Here is a 22,629-nt window from a genome sequence, read left to right on the forward strand (position 1 = left end):
TCAGGTTTTATGTCTGTGGAAGTTTATGTACAAGATGATAAATGAGAAACACTTTTTATATTGTGGAGGAAAAAATAGTATGCCATTAGATACATCCCTTATTAAAATTTCCAAGTGAGACAACAGCTCTAACCTGGATGGTCATGACAGAGCAATCAGACTAAATAATTTACACAGTAGATGAGGAAGGTTATTGATTGTTTAGTCTTATTAGGAGACGTTTTTACTGTTTGGATTCTTGATAGCTGCATAGAAGCTGAAATTATGTTAGTCGTGTTATAGAATGTATGGACAGCAAGAGGAGTGCACAATTTAGTATTTGTTATTTGGCAAATTTGGATTTATCAAGAGATTTGGAAAGGTAATGTTTAGTGCAGTAGAAAATATTCACTCACTTTATTTTTTTAACAGAATGACACATTTATTATATAATTTGCCTTTTTCACTTTTTTATAGATTCTTATTTTTTTTAGATTTTATTTATTTCTTTCCCCATCCCCCCATTGCCTGCTCTCTGTGTCGACTCGCTGTGTTCTTCTGTGTCCATTTGCACCCTTTGTGTCACTGGGAAACTGTGCCATCTTGCTGCATCAGCTCTCCACGTGTGCGGTGTCACTCCTGGGCGGGCTGTGCTTTTTTCACCTGGGGTGGCTTTCCTTGAAGGGTGCACTCCTTGCACGTGGGGCACCCCTATGTGGAGGACACCCCTGCATGGCATGGCACTCCTTGTGTGTGTGGCAGCTCTGTACATGGGCCACCTCACCACATGGGTCAGGAGGTGGTGGGTATCGAAACCTGGACCCTACCATATGGCAGGTGGACACTCTATCAGCTGAGCCACATCTGCTTCTCCAATCACTCACTTTAACAGAATATATTTGGGCAATATAATGATGGGTTGAAACTGAAACAAAATTGGTACAACAAAACAAAATGAAAAAGGGAATGATTGATGATCATTAAACTAAAGAAAATGAACACTGAAATAATTCTGTCATTAATTAATTGCGAGATTACCATATGCAGGCACACATTACATGTGTAATATTTTTTAAAAAACGTTATTGATGATGTTTTATTCCTCTCTGTTTTGTAGATTATGAATGCAGTAATGATAAATCTCATAGCTGTGACCCAATTTGTCCTCATGGGATTTCCTACCAATCACAATATGGACCTTATGCAATCAGTGCTCTTCTCATTTATTTACCTGTGGGCCCTGCTATGGAATGTCCTCATTGTCATGACCACAACTTTAGACCACCACCTTCACACCCCCATGTACTTCTTCTTGAAGAACTTATCCTTTGTGGATGTTTGCCTAATTTCAGTTACAATCCCCAAATCCATTCTCAACTCCTTGACCCACAAAGACTCCATCTCATTCCTTGGCTGTGTCATACAGGTCTTTCTGTTTGATTTATTGATGGCTGGAGAGCTGTTCCTCCTCACAGCAATGTCCTTTGCTATGTTGCCATCTGCCATCCCCTGCACTACGAAGGCGTCATGAACATGGGCACATGCATGCAGATGGCAGCTATGTCTTGGCTGGTTGGGGATCTGACTGCTGTGATGCACACAGCTGGTACCTTCTCCTTCTCCTTCTGTGGGTGCAATGTGGTCCATCAATTCTTCTGTGACATTCCACAATTATTAGCTATTTCTTGTTCAGGAAATTTAATGAGAGAAATGGTGCCCATCCTTATAAGTGTGGTCTTGGGTTTCTGCTATTTCATTTTCATTGTCATTTCCTATGTCTACATATTCTCTTCTGTCAAGAAGATTCCATCAAAAGAAGGCCAGTCAAAAGCCTACTCCACATGCCTTCCACACCTGTTGGTCATTGTATTATTTCTCTCATCTGGCTTAACAGTTTATCTAAAACCAACTTCAATGGTCCCTTCTATGTCTCACCTTGTAACATCTCTGTTTTACTCTGTGGTACCCCCAACCTTGAATCCAGTCATATACAGCCTAAGGAACAAAGTCATGAAGATAGCTTTGGGCAATTTTTTGGGAGGAAAGCTCATCAAAATGTAAATATATTTCTTTTTATTTCAATAGCAAGTATCATCTATGATTCATTTATTCATTGCCCCTCCAACTTTTATTAGAAAATATATAAAAAAATAAATGAGTAGCTCCTCTATTGGGAAAAATGTCACACATTTCTATTATTATGCAAGCCTCTGGAATTTCTAAAATAATACATATATTTTTCAGCCCCATTAATAAGTGGTATTCATAAGGAGAATTATAGTTATTTTTAATATGATGTGGGGAAACATGCTTGCTTGAAAATCACTTCCACTAATTACCAACTTTCACAAAAACATATATATATATATATAAACTACTCCAATCTGTTTTATGAATCACAAAGCAGTTCAAATAACTAAAATATTTTACATCTTTGACATATTAATATTATTCATTCTCTGTATTAGATTGCTTATCTAAATATAGCAGTTGGGATGACAGTTCAAAATTAATGTGGTGATTGCACCCATCAAATTTCACTTATTGGAAGCTACCTTTCATTCTAGATATTCTTTTAGAGTTTTCGGTTAAATGAATAATGGGAAATGCCTGTTGAAATTTTTTCTAGAGGAAGATATCAGAACTCCAAGGGAAAAGGGGAGCTATGATCGAAGTCTAATACTGATGAATATTAATTTGAGTGACATTTTATTTTGTCACAATTTGGCTTATAAAATATATAAATATAAAATTAAAACCCCATATTTTATTTTCTTAATAGATGTAGTATTATTTTGTATTTTTTCATTGTCTATTTTTTATTTTATATTTTATTTTTAAAGAATCTTTACATAAATGTTACATAAAAAATATAGGGGTTTTTCCATATATTTTCCTCCCACACATTTACCCATTAGCAACATTTTTGACTAATGTGGTACAGTAGCTACAATTGATGAAAACACACTGAAGCGTTACTAACCATGGTCAACAGTTTACATGATAGTTGACACTTTGCACCACACATTTTTAAAGGTTTTGACAAAATGTATAATGGCCTGTATCATCATTGCAATGTCCTTCAGAACAATTCCAATGTCCCTGAAATTTCCCCTGTGACACCTATTCTCTCTTCCTCCCCTTAGAACTTCTGGTGACCACTGCCTTTACACCAATGTTAATAATTCTTCCATTGCTAGAAAAATAATGTCTGCTTTAGTCCATAGTTTCATTCCCTCCATATGTTTGTTCATTCCTCAATCTAAAAGATAACATATCTTATGTTGATGAATTATGAAAGACAAAATGAAAAAAAATTTAAATTTAAATAGTTTATATTTTTATTTTTATATTTTGTTTTTATTATTTATTATTTATTTATTTATTTGTTTTTGTCTATGTTTTTGGGAAGGCTTTGGGTTGCAGAAGGATTGCAGCTGTGGCAGAGGAAGACCGCTATTCTGGGGTATTGGTGATTAGTGGATGTGCGGGGAAGGGTGAGCCTGGTGCATGCTTTAATGGAATATGAACATGTTCAAGTGGTTATGGGGCACTGTCTTGGTGGATGAAGACCCACACAATAACAAAAGGAATCTTGAATTCCCATCCTGGGAAGTCCTACTATATTTTTAAGTAGAGCAGCAAGAATTCCTAGAGTATATGGGCAGTGCCTAGGGAAGGAGGATGATCAATATGCCAGGCCCTTGACATTGATGGTCGAACTTACTAACCTTGGCCTTGTTAAATTGAAACTTAGCTTAGAATTATATATTGCCTATATAAGTTACCTCCTGAAAGCCTCCGTTTTTCTCTAATGTCTCTCTGTATGAAAAACTGAGCATATATACTCACTACCTTCCCCCAGCATGGGACATGACTCCCAGGGATGAGCATCCCTGTCACTGAGGGATTATTTCCAAGCACCAACTAGGAATGCATTTGGAAAAAAAAACCTTGACCAAATGTGGGAAATATTAAATACAGATGAGTTTTTATGTCTAAGAGATTTCAAAGTGAGTTGGGAGGTCATTCCAGAGGTTATAGCTATGCAGTTCTCAGGAGGATCACACTGAATACCACAGTAAACAGTGTCTCAAGCACGGGTGCTCCTGAGGGCTTTACAGATATCTAGACTTCATAGGCAGGTCAGACAATCCCAGGAATTCAGCACCCTGTCTGTGGGATTTACCATGGAATATATGTTCCCCAACCCAACAGGTTAAACTGATTTATAATTTCCCTATATGTGGCCTTTCTGCTGTTTTTATTGTCTATTTTCGTGCTTTCTTTCTTTAATAATTTTTTTTAAAAAGATACTTAGATTACATAAATGTTACATAGAATGTATAGGGGATTCCCATATGCCCCACTCCCCACACTTCCCACATTTTCCCACATTGGCAGCATCTTTCATTAGTGTGGTACCTTCACTGCAATTGATAAACACATTTTGGAGTACTGCCAGTAATCACAGATTATAGTTTACATTGTAGTTTATATTCTCTCCCACTCAACTCTGTAAATTATGGCAGGATATATAATGGCCTGTATCTGTCTTTGTAATGTCCTTCAGGACAGTTCCCCAGTCCAAAAAATGCCCCCTTATTACACTAGTTTTTCTCTCTCCCTATCCCCAGAACCTCCAGTGGCCACTGCCTCCACATCAGTGATCTTTCTTCAATTGCTAGAATCACAGTAAGTCTATAGTAGAACATTAGTAAGTCTACTTTAGTTCATAGTTCATTCTCCAATCCTGAGGACTCTGTGATGGTGATTCCCACTCCACCTAAAATTGAGGGGGACCTTCAATCTCAAACAACCAATGGATGGGACTCTCTTTCTTGCAGTTGTAGACACTCTTGGTTCCTTGGTACATTGTTTGTCCATTGTATCCTCCTTGTTAGTTGTCCCGGGTGAGTCCAATGAACTAGAGAGTAGGTGTTGTATTTCCATTGAGATTCATGGCCCAGATGGCACATGGACAGTGTGAAGATTTAAGTCTCATAGGTCTACATCTACCAACTCTAGTACTAATTATAGCTTCAAATATTAGGGCAGAAGAGCCCTGTGTAGGGAAACCACAGTGTAACTCTGTCACACTGGGACTGGGGAGGATAAATTCCAAAGTAGGGCCCACTGGCAGGAGACAAAACTCCTAAGCTATCTTCACTGACTATAATGTCTGGATGTCTCCATAGCCCTCAGGGGCCCCTCTATTTGGGGTAGTATTTACTTTAGCTGTCAATGAGATCCTGCTGAGACATGCATAAGTGTTACCTCTGGAATGATCTATAGGTTCACTTTGAAGTCTCTTAGCTATATAAACTCATTTGTATTTACTTTTCACAATTGGTACAAGATCCTTTTTTTTTGAGGATTCTCCTTTTTCTTAAAAAATTTCCTTTGATTGTTTATGATAGCCTTTCTATTAGATATCTCACAACTTCCACATTCTTTCTTCAACTATTATATCAGCATTATATAATTTTTTAAATATCAAATGAAGTAGACTATTTTTTAAATTCTTTTTTAAAGATACATACATCACAAAAAATGTTACATTAAAAATATAAAAGGTTTCCATTTACCTCACACCCCACCCTCCCACACCTCCCACATCCACAACCTCTTTCATCATTGTGAGACATTCATTGCATTTAGTGAATACATTGTGGAGCACTGCTGTCCTGCATGGATTATAGTTTACATCGTAGTTTACACTCTCCCCCAGTCAATTCAGTTGGTTATGGCAGGATATATAATGTCCAGCATGTGCCCCAGCAATATGATTTAGGACAACTCCAAGTCCTGAAAATGCCCCCACATCACTTTTCTTCTTCTCTATCCCTGCCCACACTGTCTCCACAGCAATGATACAATTTCTTCCATTGCTAGAGTCACAGTAGATCTATAGTAGGATACCAGTAAATCCACTCTAATCCATATTTTACCCCTCCATCCTGTGGACCCTGGGATGGTAATTTCCACTCCACCTCTAAACCAAGAGAGAGCTTAGATCCCACATGGCTGATGGATGCAATTCTCCTGCTTGCAATTGTTTGCACTCTCGGTGCCCTGGTGTGGTGGTTGACCATCTTCACCTCCCTGTTAAAACAATTATATACATTCAATATATAAAATATTGAGGTAAAAATAGAAATGTATGTGAATAAATATTATCCTGAAATGTGTACTGTAAATTTCAAAGTTCTCAATTAATGTTTATGAGATGATATAAATTTTAGAGCACTCAGTATGTGGTGTCATATTTATCCAGTAAATATCTGGGAGCAAAGGATTATTTCTCCAGAACATTTCATAGTTTTTAGTATATATTAGATCTACACAATTATTTCTTTAAAAATAATGTGGACTCGCTCTATATAAATTCTGCAAGTTTTATTATAATATGTTTTAATGGAGTATTTTTTTATCTTGTAATATAACAATTTGTCATTTGTTCATTATATAGAGAAACATGGTTATTTTCTGTTTTTTATTTTTATGTAAATCATCTATTCATATATCTTATTAATTTATTGGTTATGTAACAGAATTTGTGAATAGCTTGCATATGCTTTTATGTGATATAAAAAATTGCTGACAAACTTAGCATGTAAATGCATTACTTTTCCCCAAAATGAGACATGCCTCCCAGGGATGAGCCTCCCTGGTGCCAAGGGATTACTACCAAGCACCAGCTGGTGATGCAATTAGAAAAAGACCTTGAATAAAAAGGGGAAATGGTAAAGACAAATGAGTTTATATGTCTAAGAGATTTCAACATGAGTGAGGAAGTCATTTAAGGGGCCATGCTTATGTACATCTCAGCAGGATCTGAGAGACAGCCAAAGTAGATACAACCCCAGGTAGGGGAGCTGCTGAGGGCTATGGAGACACCCAGGACCTATGGTCATGACAGATGGCTCTGGAGTTCAATGCCTTGCAGTGGGCCCTACTTTGGAATTTGTGCTCCTGAGTGTGGAGTTGGACTCAGATGTGACCTCTCTATGCATGCCTCTTCTGTCACTTTTACTGAATGTGTGGTTGGTGCTGGGGTTGGTGTATGCTCAGGAGACTTGAATCTCTGGACTGTCTGTGCCAGCTGAGCCCTGAGCCTCAGCCAAGTTGCAACACCTACTCTCCAGTTTGACTTACCCAGGTCAGCTAACAGGGAGGTGAGTATGGTCAACCACCACACCAGGGAACTGAGAGAGTCTACAGATGTAAGCAGGAGAATTCCATCCATCAACTATGTGGGATCTAAGCTCCCTCTTGATTTAGAGGTAAAGTGGACATCTCCATTCCAGGGTCCTCAGGACAGAATAATAAAATATGGATTAGAGTGGACTTACTAGTATTCTACTATAGAATTATTATGACTCTAGCAATGCAAGAAATTATACCATTGATGTGGAGACAGTGGTCATGGGGTTGCTGAAGGCAGGGAGAGGGAAAAAGAGGTGTGATATGGGGACATTTTCAGGACTTGGAGTTGTCCTGAATGATACTGCAGGGACAGATGCAGGACATAATACATCCTGCCATAACCCACTGAATGGACTGGGAGAGAGTATAAACTACAACATAAACTGTAATCCATGCTGTGTACCAATGCTCCAAAAGGTACTCATCAAATGAAATGAAGTTGTTGATGTGGGAGGAGTGGGGTTGTAGTGAATGGGGTATATGAGAATCTCTTATATTTTTTAATGATCTATGTATCTTTTAAAAGATTAAAAATGAAAAAATTTCTGAGACTAACATCTTCTACATGTAAATAATGTCTATGTCTAGTGCCCCTTTAATTATGGTTTTGTTATTGTTTAATTAACAAGACTTTTAATAATTATGAAATTAATTCTGTCCAACTATTTCCTTGTTATTTTGAGTACTTCAAGTTGATTATGTTATGAATTCATCACATTCAATACACGTTTTTACCACATTTTATATAAATAGAAGTGTATAGGTAGACTCAGATCAAAATTGTATAGTGCTTGTTTTCATTTCAGTCTTAAAGAAAAGCAGGAAATATGTTCCTGAAAGTTGAAAAACATTTATCTAATTTTCTCTTTTTAAAATTGAATAACATAAAAAACAAATTCAATCTCGTGGCATAAAAAGTGAGCAAATTATTATGTTTATTATGACATCACACACATATCTTACAGGGCATATTGACTCAAATGAGAAGTGGCATTAGTCTAAATCATTTGCTACTCTATTCTTAACCTTCTACATTAACGATTTCTTAAACAGACAATTTCAATACACAACACATTATTTGGCTTGGTAGGGGTTGTACCTTACTATTCAGCCTGCATTTTTTCTTTCATATACCAAGTGAAAATACACAAGCTCTCTTAGTCTTTTAAAATAGACACTGTAAATATTTTATCACAATGCATGTGCTGGCAATGGACCATCAATAAATGCTGATGACCATTCACCAGTTAATATGTACTGAAAATACGTTTCTTACTGAATAGACATGCAGATTTCTTTCTGTAAGCCTCTATGTGATATTAACTCATATTTTTCAGACATGATTCTCTCATGACAAACAAAATCAAACGTACCTTGGAAACTTTCCAGTACCCTAGTCTCCAGTCAATCATCACTATCATGTGCTACCTGGGAAAACACCCAATTTTTCATCCTGTACTAGAAAAGCACCTCCTGTCTAGTCTTTAATTGCTAAGCAGTAAGGGAAAATATTGTAAGCAATTTTTCCTCCACGATGGTTTGATGCTGTAGGTACTCCAGAAAGACATGCTCTTAAAGTTAATCCATTCCTGTGGGTGTAAACTCATTGTAATTGGGACATTTGGATGGGGCTAGTTCAGTTACGTTGAAACACACTTCTTTCAGGATGAGTCTTAATCCTATTACTAGAGTCCTTCCTTTACAAACAGTATGGATAAAGAGAAAAAGAGAGAGAGAGAGAGAGATGCATAGAGGCAAAAAGCTGAAATCAACAGAACACAGAAGATAAAGGCAAAAGAAGCAGACATTGCCATGTGCATTGTCATGTGGCAGAACAGCCAAGGATCATCAGCAGACAATCTTCAGTAAGAATCATCTTGATGATTACTTGATTTGGATATTTTCTCAGCCTCAAAACTTTAAGCTGTTAAATTCCAATTGTTGAGGTCTAACCATTTCATTGCATGCACTTTAAGCATCCTAGAAAACTTAAACACTAGCCATAGTCCATTAGTCAACCAGCAGCTTTAGTATAATATATATGGATGGACAAGAGGGTAAAAAGTCAGTTTTACATCAGTAGCATATTTGTTGTAACAACTCAGTGGGGGTAGATTGTACTTGTCTTTGTGTAAATGAGAAAGCTAAGGTGTGCAAATATAAAATTCCTTGTACAAATCATTATCAATTTACAAATGAATGTATTGAAATGGTCTTAATTTGAAATGTGTCCTTTACATCACTGAATCTCCATTCAGTGTCAGTGGAAGAAGATGAGGTATTAAGCATTATGCATGCTATTAAATATTAATTCTTATTTACTCAAACTAAAGTAAAAAACAACATATTTATTAAAATGTATACATCAAAATAGAAGAATAAATGGGTGACTTGATTCATGGAAGTTGGCATATGTTTAAACGTGCCTTGGAATAATGTGTTGCATTAATAATATATTGCTATATATGATGAATATGTAAAAAATTAGATAGATATAATATTTACTCAGTGTTAAGTAAAAAATCTCATTCCAGAAAACACTCTCATGGTTGTCATTTGTGTGGTCCCAGTTTTCATCAAACCCTGAATATCAGTTCATTATAGACCCTGATTAAATACTGTGGTGGGGGGGGGGGCGTTGTTCCTAGGAATAAATTATGCACTTTCAGACCTTAACTGAGAAAATGATCCTGAGCAGATTGGGTAGTCTGTATTATTCAACAATTTGTTATGAAATTTTGTCTGTTTTCATATTTAGCAATGTTATCGTCAATGTCCTCCCCAATTTTATCTAGTAAAGTGTCTAAGATTAACACAGGAGTTTAATAAAGTGATGTAATTGAAACAAGTTCAATAAGAAAATTCACAAATGTACATTAATCACCTTAAAACATATTAAATTTAGAACATAAGTCATTACTTTAAAAATTCTGTATTTGCATGGAAGCAGACACACAGCCATTCTCATCTGTCATTCTATCAAGAATAATGACAACGGGAAGCCATTGAGGGTGGGTCATGATCACCCAAGGACAGTAACTTAAAGCAAGGTTGATGATGTAATAGAAAGGGATAGTGTTGTAGAAGTTGAGAAAGGTTCAATTACTTGTATATAGAAAGCCCAGGACCAGGAATAATTTTGGGAAGGAAAAAAAAATTTATTTTATGGCTGGCTGAACTCCGGAGCTTTCTGTTCAAAACCCAAGCCCCAAGTGGAATTTTGGGTTCCCTTTTATACAGAAAAGATATAAGCGTGGGGAGTTAAATGGTGCTTTTATGAAAGAAAATGACTTTGTTAGTTTAGTGTTTGTCTAAGTACCAGATATGTTTTGAATTAACATATCACCCACATTCCATCTGGACACTACCTTGAATACACATCCTTTCTGAACATTCAAAGTCTAAAGGGTCTATATTACTTAATTGGATTTCTAGGCACACTTGGATATAGAATTAGATAATTTTGAATTTGTGCATAGGCTATATTATATTTCCCCTTCAAGGCCAAGTGTAAGTTTATTTAAGCCTTGGCATCACTATTATCAGAGTCTCTCTGGACTGACTGGTATGTACATAGAGTGTGCATTGTTAAATTGTTTTCCGAGGACTGGAGTCATTGCCATGGTTATCAAGGGCAGGGCTGCAGCTTCTCACTGTCCTACATGCACAGCTCTGGATACATACAGCTCAGGTTATCTACAAAGAGGTGAATAGCCTCCCAACCAGAGCCCACATCATTTTCCCCCCTTATGCTTAACTCGCTAAGCTTTGTCACAATTATTGTTGGAGTTATGAGGTAGGTGGCTGTTTATTGTTTTGATGGATTACTCCACTTATTAATTTTTCAATGAGGACCTAAAGACAAAGTTCCTGGGTAGCATCCAGGGTTTATCCTCTTTTTAGAAGAAGTTTTCATCCCAAACAGTAGAATCCTGTGGGTGGGGCCCCAGCAGTCATCCTGGGGGTCACTGGTGCTTATGTGGATTTCCCATCAGGCTCCAGATCCATCTATTAATTTTATTTTATCCTTAAAGAGTTTACACCTTTAATCCTAAAGGGGTGCTGAAGGGAAATGATCTCTTTTCTGTTACTACTTCCTGCTGGCCATGGGTTGTAATCATTACCTAACAAGGTATAAAAACTTTGTTACTTTATTTTGAGTGGAGGAAGATGGATCTGGCATTCTGTACAAAACTGGATAAAGTTTTCATACAGTTAATAAGATGTTCATTCTGAAAGAAACAAACATAATTAAAATTTTGGAATACCTGTTTTTAAAAGAGGACATTGGATTACAGAAGTAGACAAGGTTAGGGACCTATAAAGAAGGCACCCTTTTAAAAGCTGGTGCAGAATGGTATATATATATAAAGTTATTTTTAGAGAGAAATTGTAATAGATACTTAGCTTTCTTTTGAAGGCACATTTCAGGCTGTTTGATGATTGGCACTCATGTACTCTGTCAGATGCTCCTGGTGAATTGGCAACTTTTGAGCAGTTGGTTTCATTCAAGATTAGGGCACCAAGTTAGAAATTCTCTTAATTTTCAGCTGTGTGAGTGATCAGAACTACAGAATAAAGTTTTTTACATTTTGGTTTTAATTGTGCAATTTCCGGTAGTTTTGACTGTTCAATAGGTGACCTATCACTTGCAAGCAAGCCTCGTTTTTGTTACACAGTAGAGTACAGTAGATAGGGTGGCTGAATCTGGCACCAATTAACCAGTTAACTGCAAGTCACATTGTTTTCAGCTAAGACCACCACCTTATTTTATAGACATGTTTATTAACTATTTAGAAAATGAAGTTACCAGGAACTTAACATGTCTAATGAACTTTTGTACCTGATCCGGAAGAGAAAAGATAACATTATAATTATTAGACATATATTTACAATAGGATAAAATTACAGCCCTTAATATTAATTAATGTATTACTTAATGCATAAGGATTCTGAGTTGCAATTAATAGTTTTAAGTTTCAGGTTCATGTAATACCTTACATGTTATCTCTCCATGGCCATAACGCCAATTGTGTTTAAGTTTTACTTACAGTATCCTGGAAATTATGGCTCCACTCTGTATGTGCTTCATGCAGTGAGCACGCCGCAGCATTGTTGATCCTAGAGAGAAGCCAAGAAGGCAGTTTCCAGCATTCTACCAGCCTGGTGCATAGTGCTCTCTTGCACTATGGAACAGTGCCAGCCTGGAGGCGATATCCATTGTACATTTGGCTTTATGGAGCCATCATGGGCTGCTACAGGAGTTTGAAACTGCAGCATGGTTTTGGTCAACTTCAGGAGCATAACCACAGGCCTGATGTAGTAAAAACTTCTATTATTTGGCGGGTTAGTGACTAGCCTAGCCAATAACTCCCATGGAGAGGCAACCAGAGGCCTGGTTTGAATGCACAGAGTTTGACAATGTTAAAGTTTATCCCTTGTTTTATATATTTTAAACATTTTAATGCAACACGTCATATATCAAATGACTTTGTTTACTTATACGATTTTACCATGAAGATAATAGTAGGTATTTTGCTTTTGTAATAGAGGAAAAAAAAACTATTATTTTTCATTGTTAAAATGAAAATGGAAGATTCCTAATGGAATCAAGATAACTTTCTATTACCACTTACTTAAATATGCACCTTGCAGTGACTTTCAGACAGGTTTTATTACCACAAAGTCACTTTTGACATCAATACCAATCCAGGTTTTTAGTTAACAATGACTTCTAGAACTAGAACCATTTAAATGTTTCAGTTTGGAAGATGTTTGTATAAACTTTTTACAATTAATCACAACTACATGGACTAGTTAACTTACATTTAAATAAACTTATTAAATTACAATTATCAACCAAAGAAGTTTACTCTATTCATTTAAGAGAGCATATCTACAATTTTCTTTAGCTTAATTTCATTAACATGAACTTACAATTTTCATTACTCCAAAGATTTTGTACATATAATTTTAATTTACTTAATTGGTATTTTATAAATCAAGGGAGATTACACCCAAGCTAAATAAAATTGAAACCATTATAGTTTGTGCAAGGGATGTTCTCTTTCTTTTCTTTATAGGAAGCTAAAACCTCTTTTCTTTGTTTAAGTTCTGAAACTGTGAATAGTTTTAAAAGCATACTGACTACTAGGTTCTGAAATATATTATAATTGCATAATTTGTTTAATCATAATTTAGGAAAGATCTTTCCATAGCTTTTATGGACTTCCTTTTACTTACTGAAATTTGGTAATAGAATTATTAACCACCCTTATTTTAAGGCTGTTAAAACATTTAAATTGTGGAATTACAGGGCAAATAGATTCTTAATTCCCCAGCCTAGAAGATAGTTTTAATCTGCCACACCTAGCCCCTCCCTCAAAGCTCTTGCAAATAGGCCCTTTCCCAATAGTTTCTATAATCAGATTTCTATATGACCTTTCCATCCTGCTTAGTCTAATTTGGTTTCCAGGAATATTTATTCGCATATATAACTCCATATGTAATTTTTAACAATTTGAATAGAGCTCTTTTAAGAATTTTCAATTGTTAATTTGATATTATCATCCTGATGTATGAAGATATACACTGAGCAAATAGGCAAATATAGTTAGATACAGAAACACAATTCACTGATGTTGTTGTGGAATTTAAGAGAAGTTCAATTATTTGAGTATAGAGAGGCCAGGACTCAGGAATGATTTTGAGAAGGAAAAATGGTTTATTGACGGCCGGCCGGACTCGGGAGCTTTCTGTTTGAATCCCGAGCCCGGAACAAGATTTTCAAACGTCTTTTATACAGAGGAAAGGCCAAATGGTCCCTTTGTTTCAGTTCTCAATAGGCTTCAATTAGCATATATCTCTTTCACATCTTAGGTAAGCTTTTAGCAAGGACTCCAGACATTTTAGATAAGCCTTGGTTTTTGCATTTCCCCTAAATACTTAAAGTTTATAGCCCTTGCTTTGTTAAACATTTCCTGGGACTGGAGCCTGCTGGTCCCTAAGAGCAGGACTGCAGCCTCTTACCGTTTCACACCCACAAGTCAAACAACTTAGTTATCTCTGAAGAGACAAAGAGCCTTCCACCCATAGCCCACATCATTCCCCCCCTTTGTCAAAGTTTACTTGCTAAGCTTTGGCATAATTATTGTTGTAGCTATGAGGTGGATGACTGTTTGTTGTCTTGACTGATTATTTATCAGTCTTTAGTACAGCATCAAGGACCGTTTTTAGAAGTTTAGAACTTTTCATTCTGGACAGCAGAATCTTGGGCAGGGGCCTCCCACAGTTATTCTGCTGCCACTGGCACTCACGTGGATTTCCAGTCAGGTTCCAGATCCATCTATTACTTTTATTTTACTCTTAAAGAGTTTACACCTTTAATTTAAAAGGGGTGCTGAAGGGAGACGATCTCTTTTCTGTAACTGCTTCCTGCTGGCCATGGGCTGTAGTCATTGCCTAATAAGGTGTAAAACTCTTTAATTTATTCTAACTGGAGGAAGATGGATCTGGCATTCTGTACGAAGTTGGATGAAGTTTTCATATGGTTAATAAGATGTTCACTCTGAAAGAAACAAACTTAATTAAAATTTTGGAATACCTGTTTTTAAAAGAGGACACATTGGATTACAGAGGTAGACAAGGTTAGGTGCCTATAAAGATGGCATTCCTTAAAAGCTGGTGGGAACAGCATATATGTTCTTTTTTAAGTTATCCATCTTTAGAGAGAAATTGCAACAGACACTTAGCTTTGTCTGAAGACACATTCCAAGCTGTTCAATGATTGACACTCATTCGCTTTGTCAGATGCTCCTGGTGAACTGGCACTCCTTGGGCAACTGGCTTCACTCAGGATTAGAACACTAATTTGGAAATATTCTTAGTTTTCACCTGTGGGAGTGATCAGAACTACAGAATAAAGATTTTTACACCTTGTTTTCATTGTACAATTTCTAGCAATTTTGACTTGTTCAATAGGTGACTCACCATCAGCAAGCAAGCCTCACTTTTGCTAACTGAGACTGGCTGAGACTGCCACCTTATTCTATAGACATGTTATTAACTGTTTAGAAAATGATTTTACCAGGAATTTAACATGTCTAATATACTTCTGCACTTGATCCAAAATAGAAAAGATAACATTACAATTATTAGGCATGTATTTAGTACAGGATAAAAGTACAGCACTTAATATTAACTAATGTATTACTTAATGCATAAGGATTCAGAGTTGCCATTATTAGTTTTGAGTTTCAGGTTTGTAATACTTTACATGTTATCTCTCCATGAGAGCAGGCCATAATGCCAATTGTGTTTAAGTTTTACTTACAGTCTCCTGGTATCATGGCTCCACTTAGCATGTTCTTCAATGCAGTGAGCAAGTTGCAGCATCCTTCATCTTAGAGAGATTTTCCAGTATTCTACTAGCCTGGTGCATAGCGCTCTCTGGCACCATGGAACAGTGCCAGTCTGGAAGCGATATCCATTGTACACTTGGCTGTACCGAGTCATTATTGGCTGCAGGAGCTTGAAACTGCAATATAGTTTCCATCAACTTCAGGAGCAGAACCAGAGACTGATATAGCACATATTTTTAATTGAGGGGTCAGTGACCAGCCTAGCCAATAACTCACATGGAGAGGCCACCTGTAATGTATACAAGGCCTGGTTCGAATGCACAAGAGTTTGACAATGTTAAAGTTTATTCCTTGTTTTATATATATTTTAAACAACTTAACGCAATACATATATCAAATGACTATTTACTTACACAATTTTACTATGAAGATAACAGTAGGTACTTTACTTTAGTAATAGAGGAAAAATATTATTTTTCATTGTTAGAATGAAAACAGAATATTTCCAATAGAATCAAGACAACTTTTTATTACCATTTACATAAATGTGTATTTTGCAGTGGCCTTCAGACAGGTTTATTATCATGAAGTTATTTCTGCTACCAATACCAATCTAAGTTTCTTTAGTTAACAATGACTTCTACAACTAGAACTATTTAAACATTTTCAGTTTGGAAGATGTTTTACAAACTCTTTATAATTGACTATAACCGCATTGACTAGACACCTCATGTTTAAATAAACTTACTAAATTACAATTACCAATGAAAGAAATTTACTCTTTATTTAAGAGAGCATATCTACAATCTTTTCCCTTTAGCCTAATTTCACCAATGTGAACTTACAATTTTCACTTACAATTTTCATTACTGTAAAGATTTTGTACATATGTTAATTTAGTTTATAAATTAACTATGGGAGATTACACTCAAGTTAAATAAAATTGAAACCATAATAGTTTATGCAAGGAATGTTCTCTTTTTCCCTTACAGGAAGCTAAAAACTTCTTTTCTTTAAGTTATGAAAATTATTAATTTAAAAGCATAACTGACTACCAGGTTTTAAAACACATGCATACTGACTTCCAGGTTTCAAAACACATTACACAATTACTTAATTTTTTAAAATCATAACCCAGGAAAGATCTCTCCATAGTTTTTATGGACTTTCCTTTACTTACTGAAATTTGTTAATAGAGCCACTAATTACCTTATTTTGTTGGAAAGAAATCTTCTGGAAGAAAATAAGGCTCACCAGATTGTGGAGAAGAAAATACTTTATTCTCAATCTTGCAAGAAGGGGCGCAGAGCCAGATATGGCTGGTGCCCCGAACAAAGAAAAATGACACAATTTATACCCCTAAGCCTAGCATGCAAGCTCTTCCTGTTTTTCCATAGATTGGATACTTCAGAAGTTACAGCTTATCTGAGATTTAACTTTCCCACGCAAAAGTTTGATTTAACAGCTTCTTCTATCACATTCCAACCATTTTAGTTTTTACCTGCTCCCCCCCTTTGTCAAATAAGGAATAGAATTTAGTGCTGAAATGGCACCGACTTAGTTAGCTCCTTCTTGGGCATCCTTCCACTGCCCATAGGACTGGCCTAAACTGGTCTCCTCCACTGCTGTCCAACCCGGGAGTGGGAGACTGAGGCAGCAGGCCGCCGGGTTACATCAACATTTTTCTTCTGTGAAAATTAACCTAATCTTTGTTTTGTTTTTTTGTTTTTTTTCCAATTTATGGCTGACAAAGGTTTAAACTGGGAAATTACCAGGCAAACTGATTCTTAATTCCCTAGCCTAGTAGATAGGTTTGATCTGCCACACCTAGTCTTGCCTTAAAAGCTCTTGCAAAGAGGAGGCCCTTTCCCAATTGTTTCCATAATCAGATTTCTATGACTTTTTCATCCTGCTTAGTTCAATTTGGGCTTTAAGAATATTTATAAATATAACTGCATATTTTTTAACAATTTGAGCAAATAGGCAGACATGAATAGTTTGACACAACAACATGACTTTAGTTACTTTAAACTTTTCAAAGACTTTTGAAACTCTTCTTAATTTGCACTATGACCATGCAGTTTACCACAAGAATTTTCTTTCTTACTTAATGGATTGTAATAACCAAAATGTTCTCAATGCCTTAGCACCATTTTGTTTTAGAACTTTATATTTTACCTTGAAATTAGCAGAATTTTGGATAAGCAACAAGATTAGTTTTATATATATTTACTGAGGCTATTTGAACCCTCAGGGAGACAGACTGCTTTCTCTCATGAATTGCCACTCTTAGGAACACTGACCGTCAAGGCAGGAGACTTCTCCCCCTCCACCCCTCTTTTGGTTTTGGAGATAATAAAACTCCAGTGGTCATTTAACCTTATTCTATCAGGCAGCAATTTATTTAGTTTACACTTGAATTCATGAGAGAAAGGGTTACTAATACCAGAAGAGGAGACAGTGATGTCCCAGCTCTTCTCAATTATGAAATAACCACAGGCAAAGGCAAAGGGCGAGGTTAGGCCTGAAGCAACCATAAACAAAGGAAAGGTTAGTGTAGAATTTACACTTAAATAATAGTTTCAGGCTAAATTCACCCAGCTATAATCTCAGTTATTGTCTTTCCACTGTTTTACAATATAAATGCATTTATAAATGATTTTAACTCTTAGTTACAGTTTTTATTAATTTTTTTAAAACCTATTAATTTTATAACACCTTTAAATACCTTTCATTCAACTTATAACATATTAAATGAACTTAACCATTACTTTAATTTTTCCTTTAAAGTGAAAGAATAAATCTCTTGCAGTTAGTTTGAAATAAAAGGCTACTTTTCAGGATTTGATTTCTAGAACATAAAATGTTCTTTTAAAAGAACTCTTCTTCAAACATTGAGGATATGATGAGGTTAAAGCACAAGAAGCTATTGATAAAATATTTTCTTTGTATATTGATCTTACTCAATTTAATCATAAAAATTTCCCTTCCACAAACCTTCTACACTTTCAGTATTCATTCAGGTTCTGTCCCACACTCTACTCTTTCCAATAATCAATCATTTTATCTTAGGACAAAATCATCTTCTGTTGCCTTAACAATAAAAACACACTCCATATATCCCACATACTAAGTTACCAGGCAAACATCTTGCAACATATAATTGCCATTAATACTAACCAAGTTTGTTAAAATAATGAACTTTTCTTCACTTTAAATACTTAGTAGCATGTAATAACAAAAACAGTTTTTTTGGAAGCAAGTTGGCAGGGGAGATTGGCTGCCGAATAAGTTTGTTATAAAATTGCCTTTTATTATTATTATTATCAATTCAGTTTTGTTAAATAATGACTTTCTGCAATTAGCCACTTAAATACCTTAAACAATGCTTTGTACAACTTTTATATTTATACCCTTAACACAAATTTTACCTTCACAGAACATTCTCTTACTTAAGGTTACTACAATACCTTCTAAGAACCTGAGCAGAATGCAAACGTATTTTGGCTTTGACACCCTAAGGAGGGAACTTTACTGCATTTATTCTGATTCTGCTTTTCACCTCCTTCACTTCCCCCCCTTCCAGGCAGTCGGGTGCACAACAAACAGGAATGCGGCTTATGAATAGAAGGGTGGACTCACTGGAAAGGGGCAAGCCGCTCCCCCCTTTCCAGCTTTCAGCCAAAATGGGCAGACAGAACCTACTCAAATTTGGCAACTCTCCCAGGAACCCAGCCGCCCTGACTGGGACATTCCCAACAGACTTGGGTGCTTGGCGCGGACACAGATGGCCTCCAAGCCCCGGCAAAGGGCCAGACCAGAGACAAGACACCAGAACATGCACAAACATCTAGACTCCTCAGCTTTTGCCCCAGAATCATTTCACCCCCTTGCCAATGGCAAGGGAGGGCTCCAGCTCAGCTGTAATTCTACTTCATGTAAGGACACAACTCCAACACTAACATTGAGCTGACACAGACAGAAGCACAAAGGTCACTAATCTGACTCACAAGTTTATATATTTATTTTCACCACGGCTGCCCCCACAGCCATCACAAACCTCAGAACACTTAACATTTGGTATAAAGCAAATTCATTCACAAATTAGCACCATAACAAAAGATTTCAGCTAGACTTTTCCACTGTTTAAACTTTACACCCAGACCAAGCTCCACCAGAAAAGCCGATCCATTTTCCTGTAACCAAGTTTTGTTTTCCTTAATCTAGACCAATTTCCAGGATATTAGGACTCGAACCTATAAATACCCTTCCTATTAAAATCGAGACTCCACTCCTTTAGTGGATATAAGACCAGTACCAGATTCTAACATGCAGTTAGACAAACCCAAAACACCAGGGCTTTTCCCCGGTTTTCCTCCTTTTCCCAAGCCTAGAGAGAACGGCTTCCCCCCAGCCTTCTGGGGCTACTAGGGTTCTCTCGGGAGGTGATCAGCCTCCCCTTCCTAGCAATTAAAGCTAGGGCCTTCCAGACTCTGCTCACCCGGGGAGTCTTACCTTCTTCCCTGTTCGGAGCTCTTTTTCGTTCCCAGAATCTTTCTCTTCAGACCTTCCATTGCCCCTTGATTTTGTCGGGAAGATTCTGGTGGAGCCCACATCTTTTCTGGATTAAATTTAATCCAGGGGCGCCCAGATTTGGGGTTCACCCGAGTCCTCCCGGCTTCCTCGGGGATTTGGAAGGGGCAGCAAAATGCTACCGTCTCTGGCCTTCATTTATTGTCCCTTCGCGGTCGCCATTAATGTTGTGGAATTTAAGAGAAGTTCAATTATTTGAGTATAGAGAGGCCAGGACTCAGGAATGATTTTGAGAAGGAAAAATGGTTTATTGACGGCCGGCCGGACTCGGGAGCTTTCTGTTTGAATCCCGAGCCCGGAACAAGATTTTCAAACGTCTTTTATACAGAGAGGAAAGGCCAAATGGTCCCTTTGTTTCAGTTCTCAATAGGCTTCAATTAGCATATATCTCTTTCACATCTTAGGTAAGCTTTTAGCAAGGACTCCAGACATTTTAGATAAGCCTTGGTTTTTGCATTTCCCCTAAATACTTAAAGTTTATAGCCCTTGCTTTGTTAAACATTTCCTGGGACTGGAGCCTGCTGGTCCCTAAGAGCAGGACTGCAGCCTCTTACTGTTTCACACCCACAAGTCAAACAACTTAGTTATCTCTGAAGAGACAAAGAGCCTTCCACCCATAGCCCACATCAATGTTACTTATAATTTGCATTACTTTATATACCATTTAGTTTAATTTGGGTTCTAGAAATATATATTACTTATATAACTGCATATTTAACCCCAATAATTTGAGCTAATAGGCAGACATGAGTAGTTTGACACAGAAACATAATTTAGTTATTTAAAACTTTCATTTTTTACAAAATAAGTGTGACTGCAAAACATTTGAAAGACTCCTGAAAGGTTTTTTTTCTTAATTTGCACTATGACCATGCAGTTTTGCACAAGAATTTTGTTTCTTAATTAATGGCATATAACCAAAATGTTCCCAATGCTTTAATACAATTTCCTTTGTTTCAGAACCTTATATTTTACTTCAGACTTTAGCAGATTTTGGATGAGCAAGACTAATTCTATGTATATTCACTAGGCTATCAAAGCCTCAGGGAGACTGGTTTCTCTCATGAATTGCCACTCTTAGGACCCCTGACCATCAAGACAGGAGGCATCCTTCACTTCCCAGTCTTTGGAGATAAAAAGACCCCAGTGGCCACTCAACACCGAGGGTCAAAAATTCCACCATGAGAATCATGAGAGAAAGTAGGGTTACTAAGACCAGTAGGATGGGAGAGAGGGATGTCTCACATTTGCTTTTCCCTGGGCTATAGGGGCAGAAACTGCTATGAAATAACCACAGGCAAAGGCAAGGGAAGGCTAGGCTTGAAGTGACCATAAATGAAGGTAAGATTAGTTTAGAATTTACACTTATATTATAATATTTTTAGGCTAAGTTCACCCAGTTATAATTTAGTTATTATCTTTCTGCTGTTTCATAATGTAAATGCATCTATAAATTATCTTAACTCTTAGTTATAGTTTTCATTAAGTTTTTACATCAAGGTGAACTGGGTACCCCCATCAATCAAGTTAGAAGAATCTTATCAGCAACAACCCTGCAAAGCTTTCCTGTTTCTTTTTCCTTTTCTCTGCAGTTTTTCACAACCCTCACTGCTGAAACTGTTCCCATCCAGACCATTAAAAGGGTTATCAAGCATTTAGAAGTCTATTGTTTTCAAGCAAGAGCCTCCTTCCTTTAGACAAGTTTACAGCTTTAAAACATTTCAAAGCATTTCCAAATAGACTCACAGAGAGAGATTTAGAAAAGGAGAACCCGGGCAGAATGCAAATTTATTTTGGCCTTTGACACCTTAGGGAGAGAAGTTTATTGCATTTACTTTGATCCTGCTCTGCATCCCCTTCACCTCCCCCCTTCCAGGCAGTCAGGTTCATAGTGATTAAATAGAAAGAGGTCAGATGCCATAGCAGCCAGAAGGAAGTCCTTCATGGTTCCTAAAAGAGACAGGAAGAAGCACTAAAGAGCACACCCACAAAAGGAAACTGTGTGGTCTTCCTTCAAGAAGGTCACAAGAGCCCTGGGTGCAACTGTGGAATAGCAGATGTCCAGCAAGTAATTGATTTGGAGGAAGAAGTACTTAGGAGTGTGATGGTGGATGTCAGTCCTGAAAACTACAAAGATGCCAAAGTTCCCAACCACAGCCAAGATGTACAGGATCAAAAACATGAGAAATAGCATGGTCTGCCTACCGAGATCCTCTCTGAATCCAAGTAGAACAAACTCTGAGACAAGCATAGTATTTACCATTTTATAAGGATTTGAGCAATCTTTTCTATGTGACTCCAGGGCCTATCCTTTTGGCTCCCACATTGATCAGTTAGCTGCCTTTGACCCATTAACTGAAGTATTTATAGGTGACAGTACATAAGGTCACATGAAATTTTTATTTGGATTATTACCCTTTTGTGCAAAACATTCCACCTGAATGCATTAGAATTCCACCAAAATGTGAGTGATCATGAGGTCCCATTC

At 36.8% G+C, this 22,629-nt stretch overlaps 1 protein-coding gene across 1 annotated transcript; it reads left to right on the forward strand.

The window, feature by feature from the left end:
- Positions 1-1,111: 1,111 nt before the first annotated feature.
- LOC105747585 (olfactory receptor 14A16-like) lies at positions 1,112-2,040 on the forward strand. The gene is given in 2 exon segments (XM_012530899.1): positions 1,112-1,463; positions 1,466-2,040. Coding segments are annotated over 2 exon segments (927 nt in total).
- Positions 2,041-22,629: the final 20,589 nt, after the last annotated feature.

This window comes from Dasypus novemcinctus, chromosome 16 (genome assembly GCF_030445035.2).
Source record: "Dasypus novemcinctus isolate mDasNov1 chromosome 16, mDasNov1.1.hap2, whole genome shotgun sequence".
Taxonomy (NCBI): domain Eukaryota; kingdom Metazoa; phylum Chordata; class Mammalia; order Cingulata; family Dasypodidae; genus Dasypus; species Dasypus novemcinctus.